A 21,285-nucleotide genomic window follows, 5' to 3' on the forward strand; every position below is an offset into this window, starting at 1 on the left:
GGCGTATCCATCTAACGTGCCATTGACATGTAAGCACCATTCGACGGTTTCGCAATACAACACTAATAGGAACGGTAAGACTAGTATCGTCGAATCAAGCGAATGTGAATGACGTATTCCTTCGAAGAACAAGTCGATATGCTTCTCATTTACGGAGAATGCCAACGAAATTCAGTGAGAGCTAGACTTATACGCTGATAGATATCCTCAATGTACTCGCCCTACAGGTCGTACATTTAAGTATGTGTATGATAAATTGAGAACAACTGGATATTTAACGCATCGGAAACATATCCGGCAAAGGAAAGTTGCTAACGAGGAAACGTAAATTGGTACTCTTGCCACTGTGGTTAGAGATCCTTGTGTTAGTTCGCGTCAGATTGTAAGGGAATCTAGCATGAGCCAGAGTAGTGTTGTTCGTGTTCTGAATCGCCATAAATATCATCCTTACCATATCAGTCTCCACCAAGAATTAACTGGTACCGATTGTATGCGTCGCATTGAATTCTGCCGATGGGCTCAACTTCAGATTCAGAAGTATGACACATTTATTAATTTGATTTCGTTTATTGACGAGGCTACATTCACGAACAATGGAAATGTTAATTTGCATAACATGTATTACTCGGCAACTGAAAATCCATGTTGGCTGCGGCAAGTTGCACACCAAAAACCGTGGTCGGTGAATGTATCGTTTGGGATTCTGGAGGACAGAATTATAGGCCCCTATTTCATCGAAGGAAATCTTAATGGTAGGAAGTTCACCACAATCCTGCAAGAAACATTAGGTTTGTTATTGGAAGAAATACCTTTTGGAACAAGGAACAGAATGTGGTATCAACACGATTAGTGTCTGGCACATTTCTCGCTGATGGCTAGAAATGAGTCGGAGAGACAGTTCCCAAATCGTTGGATTGGACGCGGAGGAGATGTGCTGTGGCCGGCTCGCTCGCCAGACTTGACGCCTCTGGATTTTTTCTTGTGGGGAATCGTAAAAGACATTGTTAATAAAAATACGTTCCAACTACACCTGAAAATATGGGAGAGAGAATTGTCAGAGCATGTGCTTCGATAAGCGCCGTTGTGATAAGAAATACCATTCAATCCATGCTAAGAAGTTTGCAGCACTGCATTGATATCAATGGTCATCACTTTGAACACCTTCTGTAAATGGACGTTCATGCCACCTATGTCATCTATGTTGACCTTCAAAGATCTTACTGTTTCACATCATTGGATTCGTCTCGATAGCTGCTATCAGAAAAAAACCAACGTTACATTATGGCCCCCGTTGTCCCACGACTTTTGCCCCACAAACTTTTCAACTCGTATCATACTTTCGGAGTTATTCTTGGTGGCAATAGTCACTGACTCACCCTTTAGAGTAAAATTAGATCGGACATTAGTATGTGTTGTAGATATATTGAATGAAAAACCTATTTTGTGGGATTGTGAGTGAGATATAGAACATCAAGTTTTGGATTTTATCCTAGAGTGATCCATTTGAAGTGCTGAGAACCATAAAGCACATCATTGTCGTTTGTGAGACTGTAGCATTTATTTATGCATCTGACATCTCTAGATCTTATGATGCGTCAGCCAACATTATGTGAGCTCCACTGATTTTTACGAATGTCTGCAGAACAATTCTACTATCTCCAGCAAACACTACGTGTAAGGACCACGAAGATAACACGAGAAATTCGGGCTCAAACGAAAACATGTACACACATCAAAAAAAGTTTTGCATCACCCCAGTTCCCAGAACTCCTGAAGATAGACGTTGACTGTGGATTTTGTATCACAGACACAGTGCCTTTCACTGTTCTGATATGTCACTAAACCCGCCCAAAGATGTAAACAACCACGCATGAGCAGCGCCTATTAGACGGAGGGGTCCGACAGCCGATCAGTTCCAGTCATTCCACCAGGAAGGAGGTACATGGATCGTGTTGTCTGTAGTTAAACCATGCCTAGACGGTCAATACCGCGATTCGATCGCGTCCGCATTGTTACCTTGTGCCAGGAAAGCTCTCAACAAGGGAAGTGTCCAGGCGTCTCGGAGTGAACCAAAGCGATGTTGTCCGAACATGGAGGAGATACAGGGAGACAAGAACTGTTGACGACATGCCTCGCTCAGGCCGCCCAATGGCTACTACTGCAGTGGATGACAGCTACCTACGGATTATGGCTCGGAGGAACCCTGACAGTAAGGCCACCATGTTGAATAATATTTTTCGTGCAGCCACAGGACATCGTGTTACGACTCAAACATAATACGCAACTTCACTCGCGACGTCCATGGCGAGGTCCATCTTTGCAACCACGACACCATGGAGCGCGGTACAGATGGGCCCAACAACATGCCGAATGGGCTCCTCAGGGTCGGCATCACGTTCTCTTCACCGATGAGTGTCGCGTATGCCTTCAACCAGACAATCGTCGGAGATGTGGCTGGAGGCAACCCGGTCAGGCTGAACGCCTTAAACATACTGTCCAGCGAGTGCAGCAAGGTGCAGGTTCCCTGCTGTTTTGGGGTGGCATTATGCGGGGCCGACGTACGCCGCTGATGGTCATGGAAGGCGCCGTAACGGCTCTGCGATAAGTGAATGCCATCCTCCGACCGATAGTACAACCATATCGGCAGCATGTTGGCGAATCATTCGTCTTCATGGACGACAATTCGCGCCCCCATCGTGCATATCTTGTGAATAACTTCCTTCAGGATAACGACATCGCTCGACTAGAGTGGCCAGCATGTTCTCCAGACATGAACCCTATTGAACATGCCTGGGATAGATTGAAAAGCGCTGTTTATGGACGACGTGACCCACCAACCACTCTGAGGGATCTACGTCGAATCGCCGTTGAGGAGTAGGACAATCTGGACCAACAGTGCCTTGATGAACTTGTGAATTGTATACCACGACAAATACAAGCATGCATCATTGCAAGAGGACGTGCTACTGGGTATTAGAGGTACCGGTGTGTTCAGCAATGTGGACCACCAGCTCTGAAGGTCTCTCTGTATGGTGGTACAACATGCAATGTGTAGTTTTAGTGAGCAATAAAAAGGGCGGAAATTTTGTTTATGTTGATCTCGATTCAAGTTTTCTGTACAGGTGCCGGAAATCTCGGAACTGAAGTGCTCCAAAACTTTTTTTAGTATGTGTAGATAGTCGTTTTCCCCTTGTTCTATTTGCGAGTGGAACAGGAAAGGAAATGACTAGCAGTGGTACAGGTTACCTTCCGCCATGCGTCGTGCAGTAGCCCCCCGCCTCCCCCATCCTCTACCATCCCATAGCTGAGTAGTCAACGCGTCTGACTGCCATGCAGCGGGCCCGCTTTCGATTCCCGGCTGGGTCGTGAATTTTCCCCACTTAGGAACTGGGTATTGTACTGTCCTCATCATCATCGATATACAAGTCGCCCAATGTGGTGTCTACTGAAAAGACTTGTAACTCCACGGGTGGAATCTCGCCTGTTAGTACTATATGATCATTTCATTTCATTAGAAGTGCTTCAAATTATGTCATTTTGTTCCGAATCCTTCGGCAGTTCATTTTATTTTGAAAGTCTTACCTGTGAGAGTCACTTCTTTGGATCTTACACCTAATACTTCGTAGTCCTCTGTATCACTGGTGGTCTCCTGCAGCTCTTGCACTGTGTGAAGAGTCGCCTAATAAACATATTTTGAAAAATGCCCACCTCACATACAGTAAACTACCTGTTGGCAGCAATTTATATGTAGTGCGTCCTTGATAATTTAGTGAGACCCTACAGTTCTCAAGAGAAGACTAATTATAGCCGTGACAGAGGAATCGTAGCAGTCATTCTTCCCGCGCTGCGCACAAGAATATAACGGGAAGAAAGTCCTAATATCTGGAATACTGGTAAGTACCATATGTCTTGTATTTCACAGTGTCTTGCAGAAAATGTATGACTAGTAGAGTAAAGGACGATCCACAAGCTACGATTTGATATTTGCACAGATAAATCATAGGGTGTGAGCCGGCCTTAAATGTCTAGTATTCCGACCAATGATTGTCTTTATTTTTGTTACGTTGGCCATTATCTGATTTGTTTTCTACCTCCTTGGCGTAGATGTTGTAAACAAAGTACATCGCTGGCGAGTGGGAGGTTTCGTGTTGATTTATGTGTAGAGCTGTTTATTTTGATTTTGCAGTATGGCTGGTTTGCTTTGAAATAATACATGAAACGTCATACCAATATTATTCGTGATTGCTGTTCCACTACTACTCTGCATTTTATCGTAGTACTATATATAGAATCCGCGTTCTTGTTTTTTAGAGACTAGAAGAACATATTTTTTTGTTGTGGTACAACGCCATGTAGACAGCAGGTGATTATAGTCGTGTTTTGTAATGCAGATATAACGTACAACAACTTACTATGACAAGCAGTGCAGCTTGTGTTAGAGAATGGCAAGACCCATCGTTTGTGTGGGAAACTGTTGATTGATTTGAACTTTGAACAGACGGCACCAAGTATACTTGTCACACACAAGGAAGTGAACAACCCAAGCAAGTTAACGTCAGAAATGGCAACACGCATCGAAGATGAAGATTACTGGAATGATAGTGAAACCAGTGCCAGGGCAAAAGCTTTTAACTTCGAAGATGAAGATGTAAGTTAGCAGTACGTTCTGACAAGAAATCCAACTCTTTACATTTTTATTAAAGCGAAAACATTTATTGTGGTTTTGATTTAGAATTTATCATGTAACCAAAGCAGATATATATTACTGTTACTACATATAAACCAAATGCTGACACTGCATTCTAGCCAAATGAAAATTTCTTTGTACAGTTCTTTACCTAATTAACACATAAGGCTGATGTTTCAGACTGTTATTTATTGTTTCAGACAGTTTGTCGGTGCTGTATTGTACATTTGTAATAATGAGAACATAGTATTTGTTGGTTAGTCCGTGAGATACCTTGAAATACAATATCAAAATGTGCTACTAACATTGAGGTACAAAATTATTTCAGTAGATAAATGAGTTTAAATACGTGTTAGTGACTTGTAATGAGAGTCCTCCAGAAACCAATTGCATGTGCCATTTTACCATATGAAGAGCATAATTGCTGCTCATTATGCAATAATAGGGCTTGGAGAACTAGTGGCAAGGACCGTACCTGGAAGCCAAGAGGTCACAGGATGAAATCCTGGTGTAACCACAGAATTTTTGAGTCTGCCTTTAATCTAGCCTTCACCTGTATACGATGTGAGATGTTGCCAGGAACAAAATGTGTTTCAGATTCCACATTAAACTGCATATCCCCTGTTCCCCATTTTGATAATTGTGGTACATCAGGACACACACATGTAACCAATGTGGCAGCCAACTGAAAGACTTGCACTTGGCCATTGAGCTAATTGAAATAATAAGAATTATGCAATTGGATAACCATGATCTCAGTGAGCTGTGATATGTGTTACAACATTGCACTCACTATGATTATGGCAATTTTGCAGAGGGTAAACAGTAACATTTAAATCTGATCTCTTAGTTTTAGTAGCTACTTTGCATAAAGGTGATAGGGAAACCTCTGACATGCCCACCTTAGATGTGCAAAACAAAATACGTATTCATATAAGCAATCTGAGACCCACGTTAGAAGTAACAAATAATTTTTTTCATTAATGTTTTTGGTACCAATGCCCATAGCGCATAACATAGTACATTCTACTATATTCTTCATATCATCTTCGTGTAGTATTTTAGACATATTACTGTATTTTTGCCATGGAAAGCATCTTACAGATGCCATAAAGTACCATCTGGTTGTATTCTATTAGTAAACATAATATCAGAATTTTTTTTTTTTCAGATGTGTGTCTTCTAATAGATGTGTGTCTTCTAATATTATTTTAGAATCACGATATTAAAATGTAAACTGATCACTGGAAGTTAATACACATATCTGTTCATCCTAGTAATGCCATGGTGTCATGGCATGGCAAGATGATGTTTTCTATATAACAAAATGCTAAGTAAGATTAACCTGTGTATTAAATGATCTGTGCTGAGAGACTCATTATGTATGATCTGCCAGAGTGGAAGTTTTTTTGATTGGTATCAATAACTGCAGTTGAGCTATATAGGCCAAGGGAAATGCCCGAGTCCACTTTTTGGGGTGTGGATGTTTGTGGTATTGGTAGCTGTGTTTGAGCTCTGTAGATTAAGGAAAATGTCCAATTCCTGTGGTTTTGTTGGCGTAGCAGAATGCTGCAATCTAAATTTTTTATGTTATTTCTTTTTGTGACAGAGTGGTGTATTTGTATTGTTGTATATTTAATTTGTACCTGCCCTAAAACCCCAATTTTCTGCATATGTCCCAATAGTTCCATTTTATTTTTGGAGTGAGATGTTACTGTGTCATTTTTATTTTTGTTCGCATTTGTTGACATGTATGTAGTGGTACCATTGACATTTTGTATATTCTGGAAGTAGCCATTGCTGCCATATTGATGACATCATGGGTCAAAGCAGACAGATGGAATCGGACACTTCTGTAATCCCACAGTGTGGAACTGTATAACACACCTACCAGAAGTCAAGTTAGATGGCATGAATTCGGGGGTGCCTACCTTACTGCTTACTGAATATTGTGAATGAACAGAGTGAGCCAAGTTTCACAAGACTGCTGTTCACAGAATCCATGTTGATTCCTACAGAGGAACTTTGTGGTCTTGGCGGCTTAAGATGTGAGAATGAAATATGTTTCATATTTGTATAATAGACTGATGTTACTGGTATCGACACATAACTGTCCATGTCTGTCCAATGGCCCTTCTTGAAACTGGTAATGACCTGCACCTTTTTCCTGTCGCTTGAAATAAATCATTCATACAGCAACCTACAATAAATTGCAGTGAGAAGGAAAGCAAGTTCTTACACATAATATGTATGGAATAGCTAGGGTGTTTGACTGTTATGGGTACAAATGAAAGGTGCAAGTGAGGGACAATGACACAAGAAAATAGTCCTAATAAATGGAAGTCTGGAACCCAGTGGTTTCCCCATCACAGTGTATGCATAAGTGTAGTCATGGGATTTTTCAACATGTTAATCCCTAGGGCTATATTTATTTCGAAACACTGCAAGTGAGGTGTAAATTACAAAGTGGTAAACTGCCCTAGTTCGTGTGTATCATCATTTAGAATACCGAAGTGTTGGTATATAGTATTTTGACAACAAAGAAATCAGACATGGCCCACCAATACCATGGTCTCCCAGGTCTCCAAACTTAATCCATTGGATATATATATGTATATTTATTTATTTATTTTTGAAATGGGGATATTTAAAAGCTTTCATGTATTCACAGTGTATGCATAAGTGTAGTCATGGGATTTTTCAACATGTTAATCCCTAGGGCTACATTTATTTCGAAACACTGCAAGTGAGGTGTAAATTACAAAGTGGTAAACTGCCCTCGTTCGTGTGTATCATCATTTAGGATACTGAAGTGTTGGTATATAGTATTTTGGCAACAAATAAATCAGGCATGGCCCACCAATACCATGGTCTCCCAGGTCTCCAAACTTAATCCATTGGATTTATTTTTTTATAAATGGGGATATTTAAAAGCTTTCATATATTCCAGCCCTGTTTATAATGTCAGTGAATTCTGGGAACACATCATGGATGTTTGTCACTGCATTCGGAACACACCTGGGATTTTTGAACACGTACTGGCATTGATGGAGGGACACACTGAAGCCTGCCTTCACATGAATAATGTCCATGTGGAACACTTGTTGAAATGTGTTTGTCCTCAAGTGCAGTTCTGTGGTTTGGATTTTAGGGGACTGTGCTATAATGTGTTCATGTACTCAGTTGTAATATATCAAGAAAAGCACTGTTTTTCAGATCTGTGTTTATTAGCTTGTTTCTTTGTTTTCTAGTCATCCTTTCATTTGTACCTATAATGGTCAAACAGCCTGTACATGTATACCATCAGGTCCACTGTTCTTTCCTGTATTGAATGATTTTGTGGTCACTTATCTCATCTGTCATTTGGTGTTCATGTGCTGATTGAAAAGAGAAACCATGTTATAATCTTCTGCAGTGAAACAATTTCAGTAGACAGAATTCAGAATTTTTATATATCTGTTAAGCTCTGCTTAAGTACCAAAATGATCACTGAGTGACTGAATGGATGACTTTGATCCAATTAGTAAGCTCATTTAAGACCAAAACATTTTAGGGTTTTACATCAGATTGTTAAACATGTCGCTTTCATATTCATTGAAATAAGAAGATGAAAAATTTCTGCCATCCTGCTGGGATTTAAATCACTTGTGAAGTAAGCACATTATGAATGGTTTAGTCGTCTTAAATTTTGTTGTTTCATGTTCTGCATGATTCTGTGATGCCATAGAGAATACTTTGTTTGTGAATTGGAAAACACTTTATCTGTGAACAAAAAACAAATTTTAAACCATGTTACTGGATTCCTCCGTCACTGCTTATTAGAACTATTTGATATTTATCAGTGATAAGACATGAACTTTGGATTTGTACAACACTGATAAACTTTTAAAGCTTGCAGACATTTGTAGATAGTTACCAAAGGTGGTGTGAATCATGGTAGCTTAACAGCTTCATTACTTGCTGACATATACCAATATTTTTCTATTTCATTTACTGCAGAGATACCAGCATTTACTGTTTAAGCTGTGTAGTGGTCTCCAGGTTGAAAACTAGTTTAATACAGCTCCCCATGATTTTTCATACGGTAGAGCTGCATGTCCTCAGAAAATATAATGGCTGCAGTTTCCTCTTGCTTTCAACTATTCAGTACAAATGTTACAAAGCCATGTCAACTGGCTAATTTTATAAGACCACACCTGTCAGACATGCTGACAGTTATCCCAAAAATTACACTATGTTTGTTATTCTTCCCACTTCATGTTTTACAATAGTGAGACATTAAAATTCCTTCTTACTCTTTCTTCTCATTAGAACCAATGATAAATGTATGCCTTGGAACTACACTGAGATAACGAAAGTCATGGGATAGTGATCTGCACATGTACAGATGGCTGTAGTATCATGTACACAAGGAAGTTCATCGGTGGTGCTGTCATGTGTACTCAGATGATTCATGTGAAAAGGTATCTGACATGATTATAGCCGCACGACAGAAATTAATAGACTTTGAATGTGGAATGGTAGTTGGAGGAAGGTACATGGGACATTCCATTCTGGATATCATTAGGGATTCAATATTCTGAGATCCACATTGTCAAGAGTGTGCCAAGAATACCAAATTTCAGGCAGTAACTCTCATCATGGACAACACAGTGACTGACAGCCTTCACTTAATGACCAAGAGCAGCAGCATTTGCACAGAGTTGTCAGTGCTAGCAGACAAGCAACATTGCATGAAATAACCACAGAAATTAGTGTGGAACCTAAGACAAACATATCCATTAGGACAGCACGATGAAATTTGGTGTTAATGGGGTATGGCGGCATACAACGGATGCAAGTGTCTTTCCTAACAGCACGACACTGCATACAGTGCCTCTCTTGGGCTCGTGACCATATCAGTTGGACCCTAGGTGGCTGAAAAACCATGATCAGGTCAAATGAGTCTCAATTTCAGTTGGTAAGAGCTGATGGTAGGGTTCAAGTGTGCCACAGGCTCCACAAAGCAGTGGACTCAAGTTGTCAATAAAGCTCAGTGCAAGTTGGTGGTGACTCCATAATGGTGTGGGCTGTGTTGTCATGAAATGGATTGACTCCTCTGGTCAACTGAACCGATCATTCACTGGAAATGGTAATGTTGAGCTACTTGGAGACAATTTGGACTGATTTGTGGAGTTCATGTTCCCAAACAATGATGGAATTTTTATGGGTGACAATGCGCCATATCTCCGGGCCACAGTTGTTTGCAATTGGTTTGAAGAATGTACTGGACAGTTGAAGCAAATGATTTGGCCACCTAAATCATCTAACATGAATCCCATCGAACAGTTATGGGACATAATTGAGAGGTCAGTACATGCACAAAATCCTGCACTGGCAACACTTCAGCAATTATGGATGGCTATAGAGGCAGCTTTGCATAATATTTCTGCAAGGGACTTCCAATTACATGTCGAGTATATGTCATGTTAAGTTTTTGCACTATGCTGGGCAAAAGGATGTCTGATATGATGTCAGGAGGTATCTCATGACTTTTATCTTCTAAGTGTATAATAATAAAATTTACAAAGAGTCAAGTTATTGAAAGCAGCTGTATTTATCAGAATTCATCAACATTTTGCAAAGAGAGGAAAATAAGTTTTACAGCATGGTACATTATTTGTTCTCTATTATTGTTTGTTTGAAGTTGTAAATAGCCTATGATGGCAAGCTACTGTATTCGTATCCACAAGTCGCACTTCCCCAACTGGACTGCCTTTCCAAAGAGCAGGTCATGAAAGTTAAGACAATGAACTGAGTGTTCCCAACACTTGCCTAGATACTATACAATAGATTGAATAAATTATAGCTCACACACAGTACCCACTCCTGCTGACAAATGCTTTATCATATATGCATCTGTTCCAAATTTTTCAAGCAACTGAAAAGAAATAGTATCCTATGGAACAGCAGAGTGTCATTGGTATTGTAACTTTGTGTGTAATTAGGAAACGGCAGAGGAAGCTGTGCAGTAATATTTCAGACTAGTAATTAGGTGGACATGAGGTTAACACCCTTGTTTGGACATTTGCCCAAAATCTTCCCTGTTGATTACCACACAGTTTTTTTGTATAAGACACAAAAAATTCTTTTTGTTGAGCATCCAGCTCCATCTGGAATGGCCTTGCCCATGAACGCAGTGTAAATCTGGTAGTAAACAAGCGAAACTTGTAAACATTCAACATCACGCCTTAGGATATCCCTGTAATGAATCAGGAATAATTTTCAAAAGTGTATAACATAGCATTTGCTTGCCATTTTGAATGACATCCATGTTGCAACAATTCCGCTGATGTAGTTCACAGAGTCTCTTATTTGTCTTCATTTTTGTCAGATGTCAAATAAAATTCCTCACTGTATTTTCATTTTGAGAAATAGAAGTTTATTTTCATACAAAGTCATTGTATTACAGGAATCTTGCAGCAAGGAGGCTGTCATCACTTGTGGAGCTGAGTCAAACAAATGCAGTTCCTCCAGTAAACTTTCTTTAAAGAGGATGAGAAATGCTCCTTGACCTTAGAAAATTGTGCCACATATCTTTTATTTACATAGAATGATACAGTGTGACAATTATTGAACTATATGAAATAAAATCATTATAACTTGTGAACAGTTTGCATTAGAATGTTCAAACAGCACTTTGAGTGATAGGAATTAGTATGGCCTGGTTTAGCGATGAAGCCCACTTTCATTTGGATGGGTTCGTCAGTAAGCAAAATTTGCACATTTATGGGACTGAGAATCCACATTTAGTGATCGAGAAGTCTCTTCACCTTTGACGAGTGACTGTGTGGTGGGCAATGTCCAGTCATGGAATAATCAATGCGATATTCCTTGATGAAACGGTGACTACTGAATGGTATGTGAAGGTTTTGGAAGACGATTTCATCCTCATTATCCAGTGTGACACTGAATTCGACAAGATGTGGTTCATGCAAGATGGAGCTCAACACCATTGAATCAGGAGAGTGTTTGATGTCCTGGAGGAGCTCTTTGGGTACTGCATTCTGGCTCTGGGGTACCAAGAGGATACTGGCATGGGCCTCAATTGTCTGCCTTATTTCCCGGATCTGAACACATGTGACTCCTTTTTGTGGGTCTGTATTAAAGACAAGGTGTACAGCAGTAACCCTAAAACCATTGCTGAGCTGAAAACAGCAATTCAGGAGGTCATTGATGGTATAGCCATTGTGACACTTCAGCAGGTCATTCAGAATTTCGCTATTTGTGTGCACCACATCATCGCCAATGATGGCAGGCATATCGAACATGTCATAACCTAAAACTGAATATCTGTAGTGACACTTACGTGTTGAATAAAGAGAGTGCACACCATAGTTTGTAACTAATTATGTTTTTTCCCCATATAGTTCAATAATTGTCACCCTGTATATGCTATCTATCTGGAATAGGGAAAATTTCTGCAGACTCATACTAATCTCAGTTTGTTGGGTAAATTTCACAAGGAACTGATGAAAAGTAGGGACATTCTAGGAAGTGAATGATGCCAGGACAATGCATCCTCAGTTGCCTTGGTCAGGGTTGTAATTCATGATAGGAACTCCTATTTCATCTACTACATTCTTCAAATTTCCCCTTTTGCAACTACACTCTCTTTGTATACTGAAAGAAAATTCATGTTCAGTGAAGAGATCTTAAGAAAAAGCCCAACAAGCGAAAAGGAAATGTCATTGAGAAATAATTCAACATCAGTTACGTGTTTTCCTTTATTTGAAAGTCACTAACTCCTCAGTTGCCTCTATTATGTACCGTTCAATCTTTACGTACTCCATAAAGATATTTATTATTGCATTAACTCTGTATGCTTATTAAAGTAATTTTGGGACTGATTGTCAAGTATTCCTTGTTAATATTATTTCAGTCTAGCAGCCAACTTTGTGGTGTATCCAGAAGTGGAACTGCAAGGTTATCACAGCAGGTTCGAGCTGAAATTGGACAAGATGGCAGTTGTTTTGATGCTGACTCAATTTCAGGTAATTTCATAATTTTTTATAGCAGTTTTTGTATAATCACTAATTGCTACTCATTAAGAGGAATTGTGTTATTGATAATGTTTAAGAAATTGATTGTGGGATTCTGATTCAATTTTCTGAAGTAAACAAGTAAATAACACTTTTGTATATATCCAGTAATTAAACAGACTGGTAAGTTCTGAGGAAAAACATGGAAATAATTGTTTCATATGTCGCAACGCCACATAGCGGTCATATGTTTCCCTGAAGCATGGTGTACTCAGCAGAAAAATATGTATGTTAGTTGATTCATTTCATGAAATTATTCACTTATAAAGAAACCCTGTAGTCAGTCACAAACTTTTAGTATAAAGTTGTCTGACATTTATCACACTTCAGTCACTGCTGTAATGGATGAATTGCTATGTAAAACATAGTCATGTAAACACTTGCTAAGAACTAACTCAATGTAGTTTCAAATCTGTGCTTGTACAGAAGCTTCAAGTAATATGTGATATCACAATCTTTATTGATAACTCAATGCTCATCAAGTGAAAAAAAAATTTATTTAAATAGCTTGGTTAGTAGTGGATTGCAAACTATTAATCTTTTATGGCCCTAGACAAATGGTTTCCCTCTCAGCCACAGTTGCTGTCCTATATGTGCTAAAAGTAACAATGTTTTACTGTTATGCCAATTCAGTCAATGACCAAGTCATTGCTGCTAATACAGAAGAACATTGCTTGACTAGGAAACAGTGGCAACTGTCACCACAAGCGTATTTTATTTTCCAATAGTTATAATGTTTACATAGGTGTTAAGTTAATCCACACACAGTTCAAGCAATATAACATAGTATACAGGGTGTTACGAAAAGGTACGGCCACACTTTCAGGAAACATTCCTCACACACAAATTAAGAACAGATGTTATGTGGACATGCGTCCGGAAACGCTTAATTTCCATGTTAGAGCTCATTTTAGTTTCATCAGTATGTACTGTACTTCCTTGATGCACCGCCACTTGGCCCAATTGAAGGAAGGTACTGTTGCAATTGTGCAATCACGTCATCAACACAGATTTTCTGTGAACGTTTGGGCAGGCATTGTTGGTGATGTCTTGATTGGGCCCCATTTTCTTCCACCTACACTCAATGGAGCACATTATCATGATTTCACACGGGTACTCTACCTGTGCTACTAGAACGTATGCCTTTACAAGTACGACACAACATGTGGTTCATGCACGATGGAGCTCCTGCACATTTCAGTTGAAGTGTTCGTATGCTTCTCAACAACAGATTCGGTGACTGATGGATTGGTAGAGGCGGACCAATTCCATGGCCTCCACGCTCTCCTGACCTCAACCCTCTCGACTTCCATTTATGGGGGCATTTGAAAGCTCTTGTCTACGCAACCCCGGTACCAAATGTAGAGACTCTTCGTGCTCGTATTGTGGATGGCTGTGATACAATACGCCATTCTCCAGGGCTGCATCAGCACATCAGGGATTCCATGCGACAGAGGGTGCATGCATGTATCCTCACTAACGGAGGACATTTTGAACATTCCCTGTAACAAAGTGTTTGAAATCACGCTGGTACATTCTGTTGCCGTGTGTTTCCATTCCATGATTAATATGATTTGAAGAGAAGTAATAAAATGAGCTCTAACATGGAAAGTAAGCATTTCCGGACACATGCCCACCTAACTTATTTTCTTTCTTTGTGTGTGAGGAATGTTTCCTGAAAGTTTGGCCGTACCTTTTTGTAACACCCTATATATATAAATTTGGTTTGTTAGGAGAAACTACATGACATTTAATAAATGAAAGAGGTCTTGTTTACTATAAGCCCATATTACAAAGCTAGTGATGATGAGTCTGAACTGGGATTAGAACAAATGCACCTTGAAAAAAAATTAGCATTGGTGGTGACATAGCTTATGCTTAACTATATTTATCAGTCTTTTTATTTTTATGGGGATAGGGGTACGCGACAGGAAGGGGGTTGAACTAGTAAGGAAAATATGACAACCAAGAGCCATTGTACTTGGATATGTGTTTTACAGAGAGGTAGCATAAGTGAGAAGTGTGCTTTCTTATTGTCTAGAACAGGTATGACTGTTTAACATTGCATGAGGTGGTTAATGTTTTTAGTCTGTTACGAGAGACTAAATTTTATACTGGACATGTTTTAGTGCCATAACTGATATTTACATAGGACAAGAGTAGAGGTTAGTTACAGACGAATTTAGGCTTATGTATTTTAGGATATAGGTAAAACGTAGAGCTGGACCAATCTTAAGATAAATCTGTCGGTAATATAGGATATAAAGACTATTTTAGCTCCATTTTTCATTTCCATCTTCTCCATTCATATTTTATATTCAGGGTGTATACGACCCGAGACAACCGGGAGATCCGGGAAAAACCCGGGATTTTTTTCATCCGAGAGAAAACTGGGGAAAACACTGGAATTTTTTATAATTCCGAGAATTTTTTGTTTTAGTTTTCAGTTAAATTTTTGTAATTTTGATTGTTAAGAAGCAATACTCTAACAAAGGATATTACTGTATCTCGCTACTGCAGAGTAATATTGCAGCAATAAAACACGAAGTTGATTTTTAAATTCGTGCATAGTGTACGCCATGTCTCTGCCAGGGGAATCCCCATTGCATCTAGAATTAAACTTTCCTGCAGACAGAAGGGGTAGGGCTGTACGAGCAGAGCGGAATACAGCCGATCGGGTGAATGTTAATTGCTGTTTGTTATGTGATTGGGTTTGCGAATGATCAGTGTTGTTATCATTACCATCGAAATCAATAGATTCAGACTACGATAGCGGAAATAAATTACTAACAGGAATAACAGGTAAGAAAGATTACATATTATCTTCTCGATGTGTCTAAGGAAATGAAATTTTGATAGAAAATTTTGGCCAGACCGCAACACTAGTAAGGGCCAGTAGTACAGGCCCTGGTCGCATCCGCCTAAGTTCTATTCTAGGAGTAGCGAGGAAAATGTGTTGTACGAACACATATTAACGCCTAACCGGAGAATAAACACAGGATAACTGAGCAATTGATTGTGGCAGGGCTAGTGAAATTAAGCTGATAATAAGTTTTGACACTGGCAGGAATAGTTACAGAATTAGTGATGGGGCCATTCCGTGCCAAGTGGTCTAATATCGAGAAATGTTTCCACATGACCATCATGGATTTTGATGAAATTTTGTATGAACATTCACACATGTTCTCAATGAACACTGGTAAAGCTTCAGTTTCAGAAATTCAATACTTGCAGAGATATAGTCACTTGTTTGAAACCATAGCACAGCTTCCAATAGTGCGTCCTTGAATTTTCAGCAACTTTGAGATGAGATATCTCTGTAAGTATTAGCATGAAAGAAACAAAACTTGGCCATCTTATACAACTTTTAGAGCTCTTTAAAGTAAAATATTAAGAAAAGGATTTCTGAGCAATTTTCATATATATAATTTGAAGCAAAGTCGGGCGAAAAAATAGCTGTTTAAAAAACAAATTGCGAACTTTAGTTTTTTATATCTCCAAAAGTAATTGTGGGATGTACATGAAACTTTGCACAGCATAACTCACCGACACAAGGTCTTATAATATAAAATTTCATTCTTCTATTGCTTTTCATTATTTCACAAATCTAGGGTGAAGTTGACGATTTTTCAAAGAGTGCTAAAATGGGTATTATTAGTCAAATTTTTCAAAAAAGTGTTTTCTCCAAACTCTTCTAAACTACGATCATTAGAAAGATCATATTCTAAACTATCTAGAAAAGTGGATTTGGTTTTGCAATACAAGCATATAAGGCCCTAAAAAGTAGCATCATCAAAGAAGCGCATTGGAAGTTTGAACACATTTTTCTGGCACTCAAATTATACCTGAAACCTTTTATTATGCCTAATAAATGTTTATTAGTGCCTTGAATAATTGAAATAAAAAGATCTTGTAAATAGGCAATGAGACCATCAGAAAAACTTGAAAACTATGGTAAGTAGCCCTTCTGCTTTTATCGTAAGTGTTCATCTGCATAAAACTCTTCTCATTTGCAAAAAAAAGAAAAAGAGAGAGAGAGAGAGAGAGATCATAAAGAATTCAATGAATAATAGCTTAATATTTTTTGTACTTCTCAAAATTGTAAATATTTACAAGTGTAAAATATGAAGACCTAATTTTTGGATTCAATTGTATAAAACATTTTTCCAAAAAAGAATCGGTTTGCTTGAATCATTTTGTATTTAATCACACTCAAATGTAGCCTACTACCTTGGTAAATATGTAACCACTAGTTTCACAGAGAAAATTAACAATATTCACTGTTTATAGAAAATATAATGGCAACAATTACTTTAACAATCAGATTGTTTCATTATTGTGAGCCTTGTTTGAACAATCAGTATTTCAGTGGCGTGTTTGCAGCATAGTGAGTGGGTTCTCTTGACTGAGTGTGGCTTATTAAGTGATTCGTAAGACCATCAAAGTTTGTAATCTAATTTACAAAAAATTGTTTTAATTGTGTCATTTATAGCATATATCTCTTATTAGATTTTTTCATTGGTGTTATACATTGTGTATAATTTCATTCAGCAGCAATTTGTCTGAAATTTAAGCAGATTATAATTTCCACTTAGAGGCCAAATACATTATTTAGTTACTGATTGAAGATGGATGCAGAAGGGAACAGCATACCATCCTACTCAATTGGGCAACGAGATAGTGGAACAAAGTGTCATGTCAATTTCTTTGCCAAAAAAGCTGCTTTAAAGTGGTTTGCGGATTTTAGTGATGAGGAAAAAGAGTTATTGGTCTGACATTATGAAGCAAAGCTGGGCAATACCTCTCACGTTTGCCTACACCATGGAGCCCTGTTATTGACACAATATGAGAGGTTAAAAAAAAAAAAAAAAAAAAAAAAAGCTTCAACCCCTTGGGAAGGTGAATCATAATGTTAAGGCAGTAATTCGTACTCTTGATACTGAAACAGCTAATAAGGCTTCTGATATGTTGAAGAAGCAGCTTGTTAATAACATAAAGCCAGGTCAGAAAATTTGTCCGGCTTGCAGGACTACCTTAAATAAACACTTGGACGAAGCTTTATCACCCTCATCATCGCATTCTGATGAGGACTTTACACCAAAAGAAGAATTAAATAATAGCTTATTGTCTATCGGTATTTCATCCCTGAAGAGAACAGTAAGCTACAGAGATAAGCCCCAGTATGTGAAGAAGAAAATTCAAAAGGCTCAAAATGTGATTAAAAACAGAATTGTAAATGCAATGGGAGTAAACCGACAAATTTAAGATGCTAGTGAAATTAAAGAATGCGGAAACTGTGCCAACTATGCACATTTGCTGACTGAACTGAAAGCCAAGATGCAGAATGCAATTCATAAAGAATAGGTGCAAATTTAACCTTGGCACCTGTAAGTTGGACAGTCAGACAAACAGCAGCTCAGTTCGGTGTGTCCGAAAGAATGGTGAAGAATGCTCAGAAGCGTAAGGCAGAGAAGGGCATTCTGGCACTTCCCAAAAATAGGCAAAGCAGGAAATTACCAGCAGAAGTTGCTAGTAGAGTGCAAAATTTTTTTGAAGATGATGAGTGTAGTAGGGTGTGCCCTGGAAAAAAAAGATCACCTTGTGATGGGATTGGAGGTACAACAAAGCGGTTAGCAGCAACGGCCACTTAATTCTTACTCCCCTAGATCTGTTTCACTTCTGCTCTGAAAACATTAATGGAATTAAATTTGTTTTCATCAGTAAAGATGAAATTGAAGAAAATATTGTGTCACAAGAAGAGAGGTTTAAACTTGGACAAACTGTAGCAGGCACTAGAGAAAATCATCACTTTTTACCTATTGATGAAACAACAATTCAGGTCAGCAGAGTTTCAAATGATTGTTCATCTTTTCTAGCTAAAATGGGTCACAGTAATGAAGGAGGCATATTAATGTCTGCTCTCCAACCAGGACAATGTGTTGCATGCATCTATGAAAACATGTGGTGGATTGGGAATATCTGTGAGACCTCCACAGAGCAAAGGGAATGCACCCACATGGTCCAGCAAATTCATTTTATTGGCCACCAGGAAGTGACAAGTGCTGGGTTCCGGAACACCACATTATTGCAGTTATTCCAGCTCCATCAGTAAATTCGTCTGGCCAGCAATACACCATTCCTCTTGATATTCATCAGAAAATTAATGTAGCATATCAAAAATTGAAATAGATTAGAGGAAAAAATCTAAGGAACCCAAGAGTACCTGCTAATTTTACACAGGGCACTTAAATAATTTTACTATCGAGCTTGGGAATCTGTGTAAAGGAACCCTTATCAGGCTTGGGATCCTGTGGTAAAGAAACCCACCCGTGGCTGTTGTTGCTAAGCTATTGGGCGTGGCCCCTATGGTAATGGGAATGCTGGTTTTATCAGGTGAAATGAAACTAGCAGTGGTTTAGCCACCATGGACCATAGCAACTCATTTATACACTTCTTTTCCATCAGTAAGCTGGTTTTGTTCATTAAACAGGCAACTAATAATGTGTGTGTGTGTGTGTGTGTGTGTGTGTGTGTGTGTGTGTGTGTGTGTGTGTGTGAGAGAGAGAGAGAGAGAGAGAGAGAGAGAGAGAGAGTGGGGGGGAGGGGGGGAGGTGACAATTAAGAAATAACATTGTTTCTATTTTTATTCTTTTGCTATTCGGACTGAAGCTAAGTCCTATTCATCAGGACTTCTTATTTCACTTATCCCAGACATTAATAAACATGTATAAGGCAAAATAAAAGATTTCAGGTATAAATTGAGTGCCAGAAAATTATGTTCAAACTTCCAGTGTGCCTCTTTGATGATGCTACTTTTTAGGGCCTTATATACTTGCATTTCAAAACCAAATCCAATTTTCTAGATAGTTTAGAATATGCTCTTTCTAATGATCATAGTTTAGAAGAGTTTGGAGAAAACACTTTTTTGAAAAATTTGACTAAAAATACCCATTTTTAGCATTTTTTGAAAAATTGTCAACTTTACCCTAGATTTGTGAAATAATGGAAAGCAATAGGAGAATGAAATTTTATATTCTAAGACCTTGTGTTGGTGCGTTATGGTATGCAAAGTTTCATGTACATCCCACAATTACCTTTTGGAGATATAAAAAACTGAAGTTTGCATTTTTTTTAAACAGCTATTTTTTCGCCCAACTTTGCTTCAAATTATCTATATGAAAATTGCTCCGAAATCCTTTTCTTAATATTTTACTTTAAAGAGCTCTAAAAATTGTATAAGATGGCCAAGTTTTGTTTCTTTCATGCAAATACTTACAGAGATATCTCATCTCAAAGTTGCTGAAAATTCAAGGATGCACTACAGAAAGCTGTGCTATAGTGTTAAACAAGTGACTGTACCTCCGAAAGTACTGAATTTCTGAAACTGAAACTTTACCAGTGTTCATTGAGAACCTGTGTGAATGTTCATACAAAATTTCATCAAAATCCATGAGCGTCATGTGGGAGCCTCTAGACCACTTGGCATGGAATGACCCGATGACAAGATTGATCGTTAGAACTAGGAAGGAGAAGAAACGGGGATATCACACAAATTACGGAAGAATATGACGATTCCAAATTTATATAAAAATTTTGTGCTACTACTTTTCAATCTCATGCTTGATAAGCAGGAGCATACGAATGAAATGTGAAACTATTTCCTATCATAAAGCTTTTTGCTTGTAGTAGGCCTAATAGGCATTTGATATTGGTACTTAGTGAATTGTACTCTGTCATGTTAAAACATGTGACCATTTATGCTAAAACATTCTGTTTATTTAGTGTGTGTTACAATTGCTGCAATATTAGACGGGCCTATTTTGTTTTATCTAGCAGACAGTGACAAAATACACACAGTCATATAGAGAAACCACATCAGTCTTGGGTACTGTTTGTATTAACAGCTTTTTCAATATTAGACAGCGACATTTCGTTTTTTCATGTGGCAAAATGTTTGATGAGGTAATAGATCCTTTCGCAGAAAAGACACCATGTAAAGTTGTAGCAAGGTTAGAGAGAAAAAAATGCTAGGGCTTCAGGATTGAAGAAATAAAGACGGACTGGATGTCAAACTGGCCGACTGGGAGCAGGAGAGAAACCACAGGATATTTTAATTTCCACTGTCCTGAATACAGTTTGATGTCATCCATTACAAAATATTATACGTTTTAATTCCACAGAGCAAAATACAATTACATGCAATAGAAGAATGCTGTGTGAAGAGGCGTGGCACTGCACTTTGGCACACATAATACCAAATAACATGTCTTACATTTCCTCGAACACATGTTTTATGTATCAGAGTCTTCAGAAAGATGTGCACTACAGACTGAACATATTTTTGAAAAGTCGATTTTTTTTTTAAGTTTTTGGCATTCTACCTCAAACGCTCGAGGAAGTAAGGGGTGGGGGTCGGGGAACCACTATCTAGTATTGCCGCGGTTCGGAAATATCGTTGATCCGGTGCTGATGCACAGAGCAGTCTGTGTTGTAGTGAGGAGGTGGATAGTCTCTATG

The 21,285-nt window shown here is 38.5% G+C and overlaps 1 protein-coding gene across 1 annotated transcript in view; it reads left to right on the top strand.

The window, feature by feature from the left end:
- The first annotated feature begins 4,127 nt into the window (after positions 1-4,127).
- The window catches only part of LOC126470622 (spermatogenesis-defective protein 39 homolog), a 125,910-nt gene continuing 108,752 nt past the window's right edge, over positions 4,128-21,285 (top strand). The window contains exons 1-2 of the mRNA XM_050098581.1: positions 4,128-4,648; positions 12,609-12,720. Of these exons, the coding sequence (XP_049954538.1) occupies positions 4,562-4,648; positions 12,609-12,720 (199 nt within the window). The 5' untranslated portion in view covers positions 4,128-4,561. The remainder of the gene's footprint in view (positions 4,649-12,608; positions 12,721-21,285) is intronic.

This window comes from Schistocerca serialis, chromosome 3, assembly GCF_023864345.2.
Source record: "Schistocerca serialis cubense isolate TAMUIC-IGC-003099 chromosome 3, iqSchSeri2.2, whole genome shotgun sequence".
Taxonomy (NCBI): Eukaryota; Metazoa; Arthropoda; class Insecta; order Orthoptera; family Acrididae; genus Schistocerca; species Schistocerca serialis.